This window comes from Elaeis guineensis, chromosome 16 (genome assembly GCF_000442705.2).
Source record: "Elaeis guineensis isolate ETL-2024a chromosome 16, EG11, whole genome shotgun sequence".
NCBI classification, from domain to species: domain Eukaryota; kingdom Viridiplantae; phylum Streptophyta; class Magnoliopsida; order Arecales; family Arecaceae; genus Elaeis; species Elaeis guineensis.
The window spans coordinates 31,035,691-31,049,170 of NC_026008.2; the positions used below are offsets into that span (position 1 = coordinate 31,035,691).

At 33.5% G+C, this 13,480-nt stretch overlaps 1 protein-coding gene across 1 annotated transcript; it reads right to left on the reverse strand.

The window, feature by feature from the left end:
• Positions 1–11,505: 11,505 nt before the first annotated feature.
• Positions 11,506–12,361, reverse strand: LOC105059333 (ethylene-responsive transcription factor ERF027). Its single transcript, XM_010942593.3, has one exon. The coding sequence runs from the start codon at positions 12,324–12,326 to the stop codon at positions 11,787–11,789; it is 540 nt and encodes a 179-aa protein (XP_010940895.1). The 5' UTR covers positions 12,327–12,361; the 3' UTR covers positions 11,506–11,786.
• Positions 12,362–13,480: the final 1,119 nt, after the last annotated feature.

A 13,480-nucleotide genomic window follows, 5' to 3' on the forward strand; every position in this document is an offset into this window, starting at 1 on the left:
TTTTGATTTCGTTGTTAAAAATTTATGTATTGGCGGAGGAATCAAATGGAAGTAAGTACGAGAAATGCATAAAAGAGATTATATCTTCATCATCATGTACACAATATGATGGTATATTATATTATTCATCTCATTTTGTTTCTATAGATCTCATTTATTATATGTTCATTTCAGATTTTCATCCGATCATATAATCTCAGTTTGTTCTTATGTTGCACTACTGACACCATAATATAGGATATAATTTCTCTAATTTAGTTTGATTCCATATTAAGGAGAAAAACTCATCTGCTTGAATCATATAAAATGACATATTAAAAAATAATCTTTTATTAAGATTTGGCCAACATAGAGCCTATTAATTAATTAAGCTCGTGCATATCAATAATTCTTCCTATCCCAGATTGTTTGTCAAACTCTTCTGATGCCTAGGACCTTCCAAAGCGTTTCAAAGATCTAGCAATGATTAATACCCGCAAGCCACTTTCTGCGTGAAATCTTGAAGTGGCTTTATAACCCAATAGACATAATATAGTTGAACCTATCCTCAGTCTAATTTATATGCATGAATCGGCATGGGGCTAATGTTAATTAGGTTACACCTTAATTTAATTTGACTTAAATATGTCTCAAATTGGCTTTAGGTCAAGAATCAAACCCTGATCCATTTCAATAACATACCTGCATTGGGCTAGACTTTTACTTCTAGTATAAGTCCACTCAATTGCATCTATATTTCAATACTGTATGCGAAATTTTAACTTAATTTGTTAGTTTCCAATAGGGCTTAATTTTATCGAATACATAACTAATCTAATTAAGACTCAGATTCAGGATTCGAACTCATGCCCAACTTGTGGAGCCCACTTACAACCGTGACGTTCTGATATTTTTTCAGCCAATTAGCACAGAATTTTCAGTGTGAACTCCGAATCCTTCATCAATCGGCAATCTCTGCGAAGCTTCGACCAGTGACTACGTGTCACATCGAGACGAGAGCAGACTTTTTCCGACAGCTGACCTCCCCCCGTAATCTTATCCGCCATGTTACGTGCCACTGAGATTCCAGACGGATTTGGCCACGTTTTTGACAGTTGGAGTCCGTTGGGCTCCTCCCGCGTTTACGCGTTTTTGTGGGCGGTGCGCGCGAGAAAAAACTGGGCCCGGATTCCGACAACGAACCGACCGATGCCTTGTTTTGAACCTTCCTCCCACTCTCCGTTCGTGCACTCCTCCTATTATTTTAACTGCTTGTTTCCTGATTCCAACGGCCGAATCCACCAACTGCCCTTCTCCGCCAACTATGGGCAAGGCTCATGGATTAGCTGTCTGTTCTTGGAGAGCGACTGGCCTTTGTTGTTGTAGCTGCCAGTCTGTGATTGGTGCGTTCTGGGCTCCACCAACTTGTTGACCAATGAGATGGTGACATGTTAGAATAGGAGGCTGGTTGGTGTTTGGGAGGAGACAGTAGATGCCATGGTGGATGAAGATTTTGGCTAGGTACCTCTTAGTTTTAAGGAAAGGACAAGGGATGGGCGGTGCACACCTTTGAACTGCTAGCTTTTGTGGTATCTTTGACTGGTGACCATGGAACGATGAAGTCCAGAGTTGATGCACCTTTTGCTAGCTTTGCAAACTTTTTCTAGGACCTGAGTTTCTCTTTTCCTTAGTCCTAGGAATGGCCCACCATCAATGGAAACATGGAGGATAAAATCCAAGGGGATCCCTGGATGCCATCATTTTTTTTTAATTTTTTTAATTTTTTTCATCCGAGACCTGTTTTCTTCTTATTTTATTTGTGTTTATTTAAACCACAGTGCCCTCCTGCCTTAGGCCAAATGACAGGGTGGATGAGGATACGTAAACAAAAATTTATTACCTATATTACCTGTACCACGTGACCATGCATACAATCAATCACGGTCGCTAATTTTTATAAATTTCATTCGTCAAACATGCATCTCCATGCACCACCATAATAACCAAAAGTTACAATTAGCCATGTTCATGGCTATATAATGTATGTAGTATAGATAAAATTTTTTTTTACATAAATTCAGTTTTAAAATTTATTGTACGTAAAGAAATTATGCACCCAATGAAAAATTTGTAATATAGAGGGGGATGGAAGATAGAAAAATATTGGAGCAAAATAGAAGTTTTGATATTGTACAATCCTAAAAAAATAGTGTTTCTCCCCAAAGAAAATTTATAATGTACCCATTTTGTAGGACTTCAAAGACCAAAAGATTTTTTGAACGAATAAATATTATCTCCTCTAAAGATATATTTTTTTAAACTAAAATTCTATATCTTGGTACCCAATATCTAATGGCATAACATTTTTATAGTTCGAAGCCAAAACATAAATCTCATTTTCCATCTTAAATCACCTGTTTTCAACTTGCTCAATTTCTCACTTTTATGCTTGTTCTTTTTTTTTTTTTGAAAAAATCTTACCAATTTACTTGCACCATTTTAATATTTAATTACTTCTTACTTCACATCTATAGGCTAAGTAGTTTATTTTACTTTAAAATATATAAAATTAAAATCCATATTATTATTATTATTATAAAATCTTTATTTCTTAAAAAAAATCATATAAAAATAAAGATATTTTTGTTCAACGTACAATAAAGATATTAAATTAGAAAAATATTTATATCAAAATTGATATTGCATCTAACCTCTGAACATGCAGGTCCCCAGAATCCCTGTGAATAGGATAAGATATATATATTTCTAATACGGACCTTTTTTTTTTTTCTCTGATGCACTGATGCGGACCTCTACAATTCAGTTCCGGTTGGTAAAATTAAAAACCATCAATCCTGGTATATCACGTGTCATGTCAGCTCTGAAGAAAAAAATTGATAAAAGGATACCAGTTTACCGGGCGTCCACCCACAACGTCCTCGCATGAAGGTGGGAGTATAAAGTATTAGTTGGCATGGGCCGTATAAAGTATCAGGTGGGAGTATAAAATATAAGTGAGTCGTATAACCCAAACCGTGCACAGCTAATGGGTGATTAATTGGCAGGACTCAGGACATGTGGAACAACATAAAACCATGTTTTTCAATAGTTGGTCCGCAATGTTACAGCTGTTTTGAACTAATTATTCTCTTGGCTTCCCCTTTCGGGGAGCCCAACTATCGAAGTCACACTATATGCTAGAAGTGAGCAATGTCATGCCACGATCATGCACAATTAATTAAATGCAAATGAAAGACCCATATAATGTTTCCATAAAAATAAAGACGTACAATGGAGAAGAAATAAATTATAATATAAACAGAAAAAATTTGATAAAACTCGATAAGTTGCGCGTAGATGGAGCTGAACTTTGTGAAATTTGAGTTGTCTATGAAATTGAGATCCACTTTAATGCAGGGCGTTCGTTAATGCCCGCCCATGTGTGCCTGACCTGAAATTGGCATGTTCTAATTTGGAAATGATGAGTCAATTTGGATGTAGACTTGTCGGACGAAAAATAGGTCCAAAAATAGACCCACAAAATCCCCCAGACGACTTATGAGTCCATTAAATAATTACTCTGCTTGGTTCAACCTAAACTGGTCATATATTATAGCAAGGTATAGGTTGGATCTTTGTGAACCCGATTTGATGCATGCAACCAAATCTAAACTGGATGGTTCACTTGGTACTTAAAGTATTATTTTACTTTTACAATCTAGAGATATCTTATTAATGATGAATATTTTGAGAGCATGATTGAATGTAGGTGAGCTTTCCAAATAGTAATACGTGCTTGAATTTTAGATCGGCCAAGTCTCTAATCTCAATGCATATCTTATCCAACCAAAATTCAAACCTGAAACCTAGTCACTGCCCGGCTCAATCTCGACCAATCATACATGAAGTCGGCCCTATTCTTAGGCATGCAGAGCCAAGTTAGACATTACTGAGGATTGTCCTATGTTTTCATGACCATTCATTCATTAAATAGAAGCGCTTGATCAGACAACTATTGAAGTCTGAAAATCTAAGCCAAATAGGTGGAGTTCATTGAACTTGGAACCAAAGTGGCTCCAACAAGTATATATATAGAACCCATGTTAACCTCAATACATAATGATGCATCTAATCTAGCATAGAGATAGATGCAATCAAAATTAATCAAGTTTACCTGAATTGATATTTAACTTGAATAATGGCCATTAAATAGATTTGGTTTGTTTGGGGCCATTTCATGAAATTGACCAAAATTTTCTATCAGTATTACCAGAAGAAAAGGCAACCTGATGATAGATAATAAAAAATTCTTTATATAATTGATACTATGATTTATTTAATATATAAAACATCAGGTTCACAATGAAAATGCCTTGGTCACGCTTTTCCTGGAGAACTAACCCAACAAGGGCCTGTTTGTATTTTTAGGCCCAAAATGTCATGACATTTATGAATTGAGCCTGTACAACCATCGAAAACTTGGACTGTAGTTTTATAGGCCTATATTTAACAACTACATAGGATCACTTTTTCAGGGGGTGGTTCCAGACACCGGTAAACATAGGCCTTATCCGGTCTCCAATCCAAGTTTCTGGTGGTTGTACTTGTCTAATCTATGAGTCTCATGAAATTTTGAGCCCAATCATCCAAATAGGCCCAAAATTCTATAATAATCATAGGTTGGGCCAAGACAAATCGTTATATTACATCTCTAATATGAGATCACGAGCCATGAGTCATAGCAACTATTTCATACTCATAGAGAAATCTCCTCATAAACATATAAGGAATATCTTCATGATATCATAAAGCAAACAATTGAATAAATTAAAATAATAAATTCATATTTAAATAATTAAAATCCAAACTTTAGTTTCTTACAAAATCCAACAATATTCAAATGATCTTACATCAAACTTCACTAAAATTTTCAGTCTAAATGAAGATATCGAAGTTCTGCTTCTAATTACTCTAATGAGTTAGACAGCTCAGTAAGTAATGATCATTTAATTAGATAAATCAAGCAACAATAATAATAATAATACTAGAAATAAGCATGCATATTGGATCAAATCAAAATCTAATTCAAAACATGCAATACTAATCAAAATAATGTCCAGGTGAATATAGTCTTTTCAAAATTCAAATTTTATTCATAAATCAATTTTCTTTCAAAACATCTGACTCACCTCAACGGTTAGGAGCTTAATCAAAGTGCCATTGCATAACTTATATCGGTATAGTATCAAAATACTAGCACATAATCCTCATTGATAAGATATCAAAATACCAGCATATAATTTTTATTAGCAGGATATCAAAGTACTAGCATATAAATACCAGCATATAATTCCTACTGATAGAATATCAAAATACTAGCATACAACTCCGACCAACAAAATTTTAAAATACTGGTATTTAACCTTCCATTGGTAGAGTTGATATATAGTCTAGCTGTGAGTCAAAATCTATCTCAAATTAAAATATTTTTTTCAAAATATATTTTATATTCTAAATTAAAAGATTCATAAACCATTCGACATCGAAATCAATTCGACGATCCATATCACATTCAAAATATTCAATAATAAATTATTTAACATTTCAAAAAAGGGTATATTTAGCAATTCAAAATATTATGCATCAAATTTATAAATCATGAATAATTCAAATATAAAAAATATTTTATAATTTTATCAATAAATCTAGAAAAAATGAAATATTATTTTTCTCACACGTATTTCAATGAATCCACATAATTCTGAATTTTTTTTAAAAATATTTAATTAGTAGATTATATCATAGTATTTCTACTGCTAGATATCTTCTTGTCAAGATGACTACACCACTATACAAGATCAAGTTCAATAATTAAAAAAGATATGAATAATTAAGAAAGATAAGACTAATGGGTAGTCACATCAAATGATCCAGATTGGTTGGATCATGATAACTTTATTTGATTAAGATTTAATTAAGATATAATTGGCATCATAAAGATCAGTGGCGATCAAATCTAATAGCATCTGATATGGGCCAAGTGGTAGTGACCGATGTCTTGATCGATTTGATCAAGTTGATTTTATTAAATCACGATTAAACTAGTATATATATGGTTTGATAAAAACTACAGATGATCAAATCTAGTAGCACCCGATCTAATCAAGATAGATATCGACATGCTGCCTGACGATCAGGAATCAGGACTCTCTTCACTAGGATCAGATCAGAACATTGAAAAGAAAGTTCTTTACTGAATTAATCTTAGAGAGAGAAACTTCATAGAGAAAGAAATAATTATAGAGAGAGAAAGTGGAGAGATAAAATAGGAAATGAAGCAAGTGAAGAGAGAAAAGAGATAGAGAGAAAAGAGACAGAAACTCTCTCTCTCCTTTATTTTTTTTCTTTTTTTTTCTTCTCTTTTTTTTTCTTTTCTTTGTTTCTTCTTCCTCTCTTCTTTGGCAAAATAGGGGAGCCATTGATCCCCTTGTTTACCAAAATAGGAGGCTCTCAATCGACCAGTTGTGGCTGGGGCTGTAGCAGCATAGCTGGTGATCCTCTTCTTAATGATCGATGGTGATGAACGACATCAAAAATCAAAGAAAAAAAGAAAACAAGAGAAATTTGAAGAGTTGTTTTTTAAAAAATCTCCAGCAATAGATGGTCGAAAACCATGGCTCAAAAGTGAAGGAGAGTATGGAGGAGAATAAATCAAAAGATTTGGATCTTACCTTATTTTTTCAATAATGGTTGGTTGTGGTCATGGAGAAAAATATCCATGATGGAGCTTGGCAAATCAATGGTGAAATCCCATGAACCTTGAGTGGATTGAAGGGAGAGGTTGTGGGCCGTTTAAATAGAGTGGAGGGAGGCTGAATCTTACTAGAAATTGGCTTCTTGGAGGAAGAAGACTTTCAATATTTTTATGGTTGTCTTTTTTTTCTACATGATGCTTTAAAATTCATGTGAAATCTTTTTGGATCCAATTTTTGATGGCTGGGTCGGTCAAGTAGACCAGGGCTAGTCTGTTGATAAGCCGAGTCTATTGATAAGCCGGATATTACACATTAAGTCATATTGGGTTAGGGATCTAGGTCGGCCCACTCCAATGGCTTTTTAGCTTCCTTTATAAATATAGGTCTAATCCGATCTTACTTAACTGCTTGTCTTGTCCCAACCTATGAATCTCATGAGATTTTGGGCCGATACATCTAAACAACTCTTAAATGGAACAAAAATCAAATGGGATAGACACTAAAGAAAAAATATGGAGTTAGCTACTTCTTGTGCCACGTTTCTCTTAATACAAATCTTAAAGAAGAAATCTTAAATTCAAAAAATCCTACTAATTAATGGAGCTGTCAGTCCCATGATTAAAAATTAAAAGTATGGTACCCTTTTTCTTTCTCATTTTCAAAGCACATATTTTATTAGTACATATTATATAGTCATGTGATACACATCAAGTAAATTAATTATTAAATAAGTTAATATATACCTTTAGATAAATGAAAATATAGTTTTTAAAATATAAAGTTCACCAATGCATAATACATAGCCAAGTGAGATATATTTAGAAAATTAAATATCTAGCAATCTAATACACATCTCTAACTAGATTTATATATAATTTTTAGAACATCATATTTATTAATACATACTATATATCCTAGTAATATAAACTTACCGATTTTTTTAATACATTCTGTAAGCTTCTTTGGTATACATTCAATAGTGGTCCAATACACTCCTTCAAATAAACCAATACTCAATTTCCAAAATATGCTTTTTACTTGGTAATATATATTAGATCATTATTGTATGTGTAATAAAAAAGGTTTGCAATATGTAGATGATTGTCTATCATCGAACCATATAATATGTATAGATGAATATAATATTTTAAAAACTATGTATCAATTTGCTTGAAGATATGTATTATATTGTTTATGCATAATGCTAAGTATGTATGGTCGTATATTGTGTATTGATAAATTTTATGTTCTGAAAATTATATTTTTAGAGATGTGTATCGCTTTACTTGATAATTAATTTGCTTAGTATATATTATCTGACTGTATATTTTATATCGATAATTATCATATTCTAGAAACTATATATTGTTTTATCTAGAGATGCATATTAATTTGTCGAATGATTAATTTGCTTACTATATTTACCTCACCATATAATATATATCGATAAAAAATATATTATAAAAATGAAGAAGAAAGAGAATATCATCCTTTTTAAATTGCGAGGCCAATAGCTTCATAATTAGTAAAAGGAGTCTTTGATTTTTACATTTCTTCTTTAAGATGGATATTAAGAAAGATATGGCAAAATCAAAAGCCTATTCCATATTTCTTTTTTTGTTTCCTGTCTCATATTATTTTTGTTTCAATAAATAGAATATTAACTAAAATAAATATGTTGAATAGATGAAGTCTGAATGATTGCACATTATGGTGTTATGAATTTTTATTCCAACTCAATGTTGCTAGCTATAGACCTACTGCACATAAAAAATCTAGCTATGAAGAACAGAAGAAACCAGAAAAATATATAGAGAAATTAAGAAGAGTTGCAATTATTCACTTAAAAATATATTAAATATAGAAAAATGAACACAGTTCACATGTTCATCCAAATTCAAAGCTAAGATTTTTTATTAAAAAGAAACTTAAAAGATATCTAGCAACTTCACATGTTTCACATTGTCAAAGCTACTTAATTTTATGGATCTCTATGGTGGAACCAACTCAGGACAGATAGAAGCTACCTTTTTTTTGGTCCGGGTATCAAGGAGTGAAGACACACTCACTACAAACAAATGAAAAGATAATCCCACTGCATTTGCTCTAATGTGTTCAGCCAGTAATGAAGGAAAATCTTGTTGCCATATTTGCTAACATTGTTCAATGCAAGCTATGTTTGCCGATCTATCGGTCATTTGATTTGCTTCCTAAAGAGCATGAAGGCAAGTAAAGTTCAACAAAGCATTTTGATATTTCTCAAGGTTGGATGCTATAAATACTTTTTCCCGTTAACCATGTCACCACTATATTTGAATACTATTATTGTTGCATAGTGCATGAAAAATATAAGGGCTCCAAACTAGAGTTAATCGTATATAGGTCGGACCTCGGATCTAAATATATATTTATTTTTGGTCAGGTGGCGAGCTTGGCCTATTTAAAATTTGATAGTTTCCATGTCCAAGTTTGGCACAGTTCTACTCCAAACTTACATACCTTTTGATGTGTATTATTTTTTTTAAAGTAAAGCAAAATCCCAAGAAAAAATATTAAACCGACCACACTCTTCTACATGGCATGCATCACTTCGTATCTATTTTCCTCTCTTTTCGAGTTATGAGAAATTCTTTATGCATTGCATGCAGTGCAGCAAAATTGAGATGGAGTGCACCGCCCAATCACATTGAACTATGTAGCATAATTAATAATAGAATAAATATTTAATACCGCTCAGCTTTTTTTTCATCAAATTTTTTCTGACAAAAATATATTTTCCTCCATAGAACAAAGAAATTACTTCTTGACGCCTTATATAATTTTTTTATAAATACACATAATATTCTAAATAATATATATGACTTTGTGCATCTTTATATATTCTGAACAATATATATGACTTTCTGATACATTATCTGACTTTCTGTGAATATATATGATATCCTGAACAATATATATAACTTTCTGAATAATATATATGACTTTCTGATGCCTTATATAATTTTTTGTCAATATATATGATATTTTAAATAATATATATGACTTTTTGTGATTATATATGATATCCTGAATAATATACATGACTTTCTGTATCTTTATATGATATTCTGTTTTATATTATAACCAACAAAAAGATATAACAACCAATATGATATCATATAAAGATATAAAAAATCATGTATATTATTTATGATGTCATATATATTCACAGAAAGTCATAAATATGATTCAGAATATCATATATATTTATAGGAAGTCATATAAAGCATCAGAAAGTCATCTATATTGTTTAGAATATCATACATATTCACATGAAGTCATATATATTATTTAAAATATCATATATATTCATAGAATATCATATAAGATATCAGGAAGTCATATATATTATTTAGAATATCATATAAAGATACAGAAAGTCATATATATTGTTCAGAATGTCATATATATTCATAAAAAATTATATATATTATTTTAAATATCATATATATTCATAGTAAATCATATAAGGTATCAAGAAGCCATATATATTATTCAGGATATCATATATATTTACAAAAAATCATATATATCATTCAAGATATCATATATATTTATAGAAAGTCATATAAAACTTCAAAAAGTCATATATTATTCAGAATATCATATAAAGATACAAAAAGTCATATAAAGCATCAAGAAATCATAAAATTATAATAACTGACAGAATATCATAAAAAATATAAAAAATCATATATATTGTTCAGGATGTCACATATACTTACAGAAAGTCATATAAAGCATCAGAAAATAATAATACTGTTCTTTCTTTGTTTTATAGAGAAAAATGATATTTTTATCAGAAAAAATTTGAAGAAAAAAATTAAGTGACATTAAATATTTGACTCATTATTAATTACGTTACGTGGTTCAATATGATTGGATGACATACTTCATATCAATTTTGCTGTATCACATGCACATGATGTACAAAGAATTGCTCTTCCAGTCATAATGGAGACAATAAGGCATCGGCTTTGTTGGCTACTTTGGCAGTTCCTGTGACAGGACCTGCTTTTGGAATGGACATTTGGTGCACTCACTGGGCCCGCTGTTATTTTCCCACTGTAATGTGAAATAGCCTTTCCCAAAGAAAATGCGAGAACCATTTCCATTCTAGCTGTTGCATAATAGTGACATATCCCTTTTACATGCTGCAGGTTAGATAACCTAAGTTATCTGTTTTGTTATGAAAACATTATTGCAACCATTTGATTTGGTTTTGATTATAGGAAAATATGTTGCATGTGCCTAGCAAGGCAAATTCTATAAAATTCTAGTTAAATTTGGATATTGATGTGTGGATAATTGTAAAATTTGTGCATAAGACTTGATGCAAGAATGATTTTGCAAACTGACATGGAGATAATTTTGATGCGTTACGAAGCATCTTTTGCCTACAATTTATGTATTAGCTGTAGCTAAAACCTTTTGCCAATGCACCATTATTTGTAGTCAAAACATCATTTTCCCGATGGCCCTTCGTGTGGTCATTAAATTTTTGATGGGCTACTTTTACGATTACTCAAACTATTTAATGTCCACAATATATCCTAGCCGACAGTTTTCCCGTCCGTCTATATCTTTGCCAAGAGGGTTCATATTGCCATCGGTAAATAATATTTTGTCAACAACCATAATTACTATACACAAATCCCTAAGTTTTTTTTTTAATAAATTCAGATTTATTATACCATTCTATTATAAATACATCCATAGAAGCCATTACATATAATATCCAATAATTTAGGAGAAATATCTAACATAGATCCATATGACTAGCTATACATGTCACTATAGTACCAGAAATATATGTGAGTATATCCCTGGGTACAGGGTTTTTGCCAACAGCTTTATCTTTGATCGTATAGTGGGATTCACCATACTGAGAAGTTGGCATATACTAATTAATATAAAGTATCATACAACACGCTTCCTTCTAACAGAAAGCAGCATTCTCGCTATCTATATATTAACTGAACTATGTATAAAGGAGGCCTCCTTTTAGTTTAATTAAGGGTAGCTCCACAGGCTCTCCTCTCCTGAAGTCTCTGGCGTGTCCTCGCTCTGTGACGGGCTTAACCAGCTCGGTGGCGTCATCAGCATCCCCTCCGCCATGCTCCTCAGCAGCTGTGGCATGTCAAAGATCTCGTCCTCGTCCAAAAACTTAGCCCCATCGCCACCACTACTCGTGCCATCGAACCAACATTGGCGGTCGGTGGCATCGCTGCTGGTTCCCGGCCTCTGCGTCGCCGGGACGGTCATTGCCGCCGCCGCCGCCGATGCTGCTGCACGGATATCAGTCCGGGACGTGGATGCCAGCGCAGGGTGACGCCCGACGGCGTCCGGGAAATTGAGGACGGCGCCGGAGCCTCGGAGTGCGAGGGCGGCGACGTCGTAGGCCATCGCGGCCATCTCGGGGGTTGGGTAGGTGCCGAGCCAAATGCGGCTGTCCTTGCCGGGCTCCCGGATCTCCGACACCCACTTGCCGTACCGGGACCGGACTCCACGGTAGCTCTGGTGTTTTCCGGTGGCCGGAGGGTTGGCAGCCATGAGTCGTGGGATGGTGGGGAGTGAAGTGCTGAGGATCGTTGGTGTTCGATTTAGAGAGGAGCGGGAGCGCGGGCATTTCGCTGGGAGTCTCGCGTCCGTACGTGAGAAGGAGGCCTGCAATGGGTGAGGCTGGAGGAAAGCGGCCCGCACGCGGCTTGGGCGCTCGCCTGGCGAATAATGCTTTGAGGCGAGGGCCGCAAAGAAGGAAAAATGAAGCTCGTTGTGTCAATGACTCGGCCGTCCTCTCGTTTTCATTCTGGGGATGGCGCCATCCACTTGGATTCTAGCTGGGATCTCTTGGGGTGCCAAGTGTACATCATGGTCCCACGTAGACTAATTTTAAAGAAGTGTCACAACTCACATGGGTGTTTATTAGCCTAACAGCTTAAGTTTTAGGATTGCGAATCTACGACAATATCGGAGCTAGTCTTATTCTGCATCACAATTTTTATTAATTATATTAGCTCCTCGTCCTAGACCGAGAAAGATCCAATAGGATTGAGTGAGACATGAGCCATGGATGGTCCCTCTCTCGAGTATCAGACAACTATGATGAGATGTCATGAGATTAGATGAATGAGATTGCTATCGTACCATATTCATTAATAAAAGAGTTATTATATCGATTTATTAGCTTGGATCAATTCTTATCTGAACAGCTTAAGCTTTGGCTGTCTGTTCGTGACAGAAGTGACTAAAGTCCAATCTGGTTGGCAGTGGTGAATTTTGTAATTTAGTTTTTGCTAAAATTCTGCAAATTTTGTGAAGGTATTTGAATTTTAAGTTATAATATTGTCTTCAACTGAATCAATTGGATTTGGGTTCAATAGACTACTTGAAGACATATTTAATTAAGTACATATTTTGCAAATCGAGTTCTTTGTAAAATCAACGGTCTTCAAAAGTATTTCTCACTTTTACTAAACCTATAATAATCTAGTGATGGTATTAAAAAATAAAACATGCTGAGGGTCTTGTAGGTTCCTTTTATTTATTTATTTTGGGAGCTTAGCTTAATCCTCTAAATGAACAAAATCCTCTAAGGTAATGAGATTATTTCTTCTTTCATGTGATTACAATCCTCATTTTATAAGATGAAATGTAAACATATTGTAGGTGCATTGTACTATTAAAATGGAAATAAGATCTTAATA

Excerpts from the sequence above, each read along its gene's own strand:
- LOC105059333 (XM_010942593.3), bottom strand. The coding sequence starts at position 12,326 with ATGGCTGCCAACCCTCCGGCCACCGGAAAACACCAGAGCTACCGTGGA.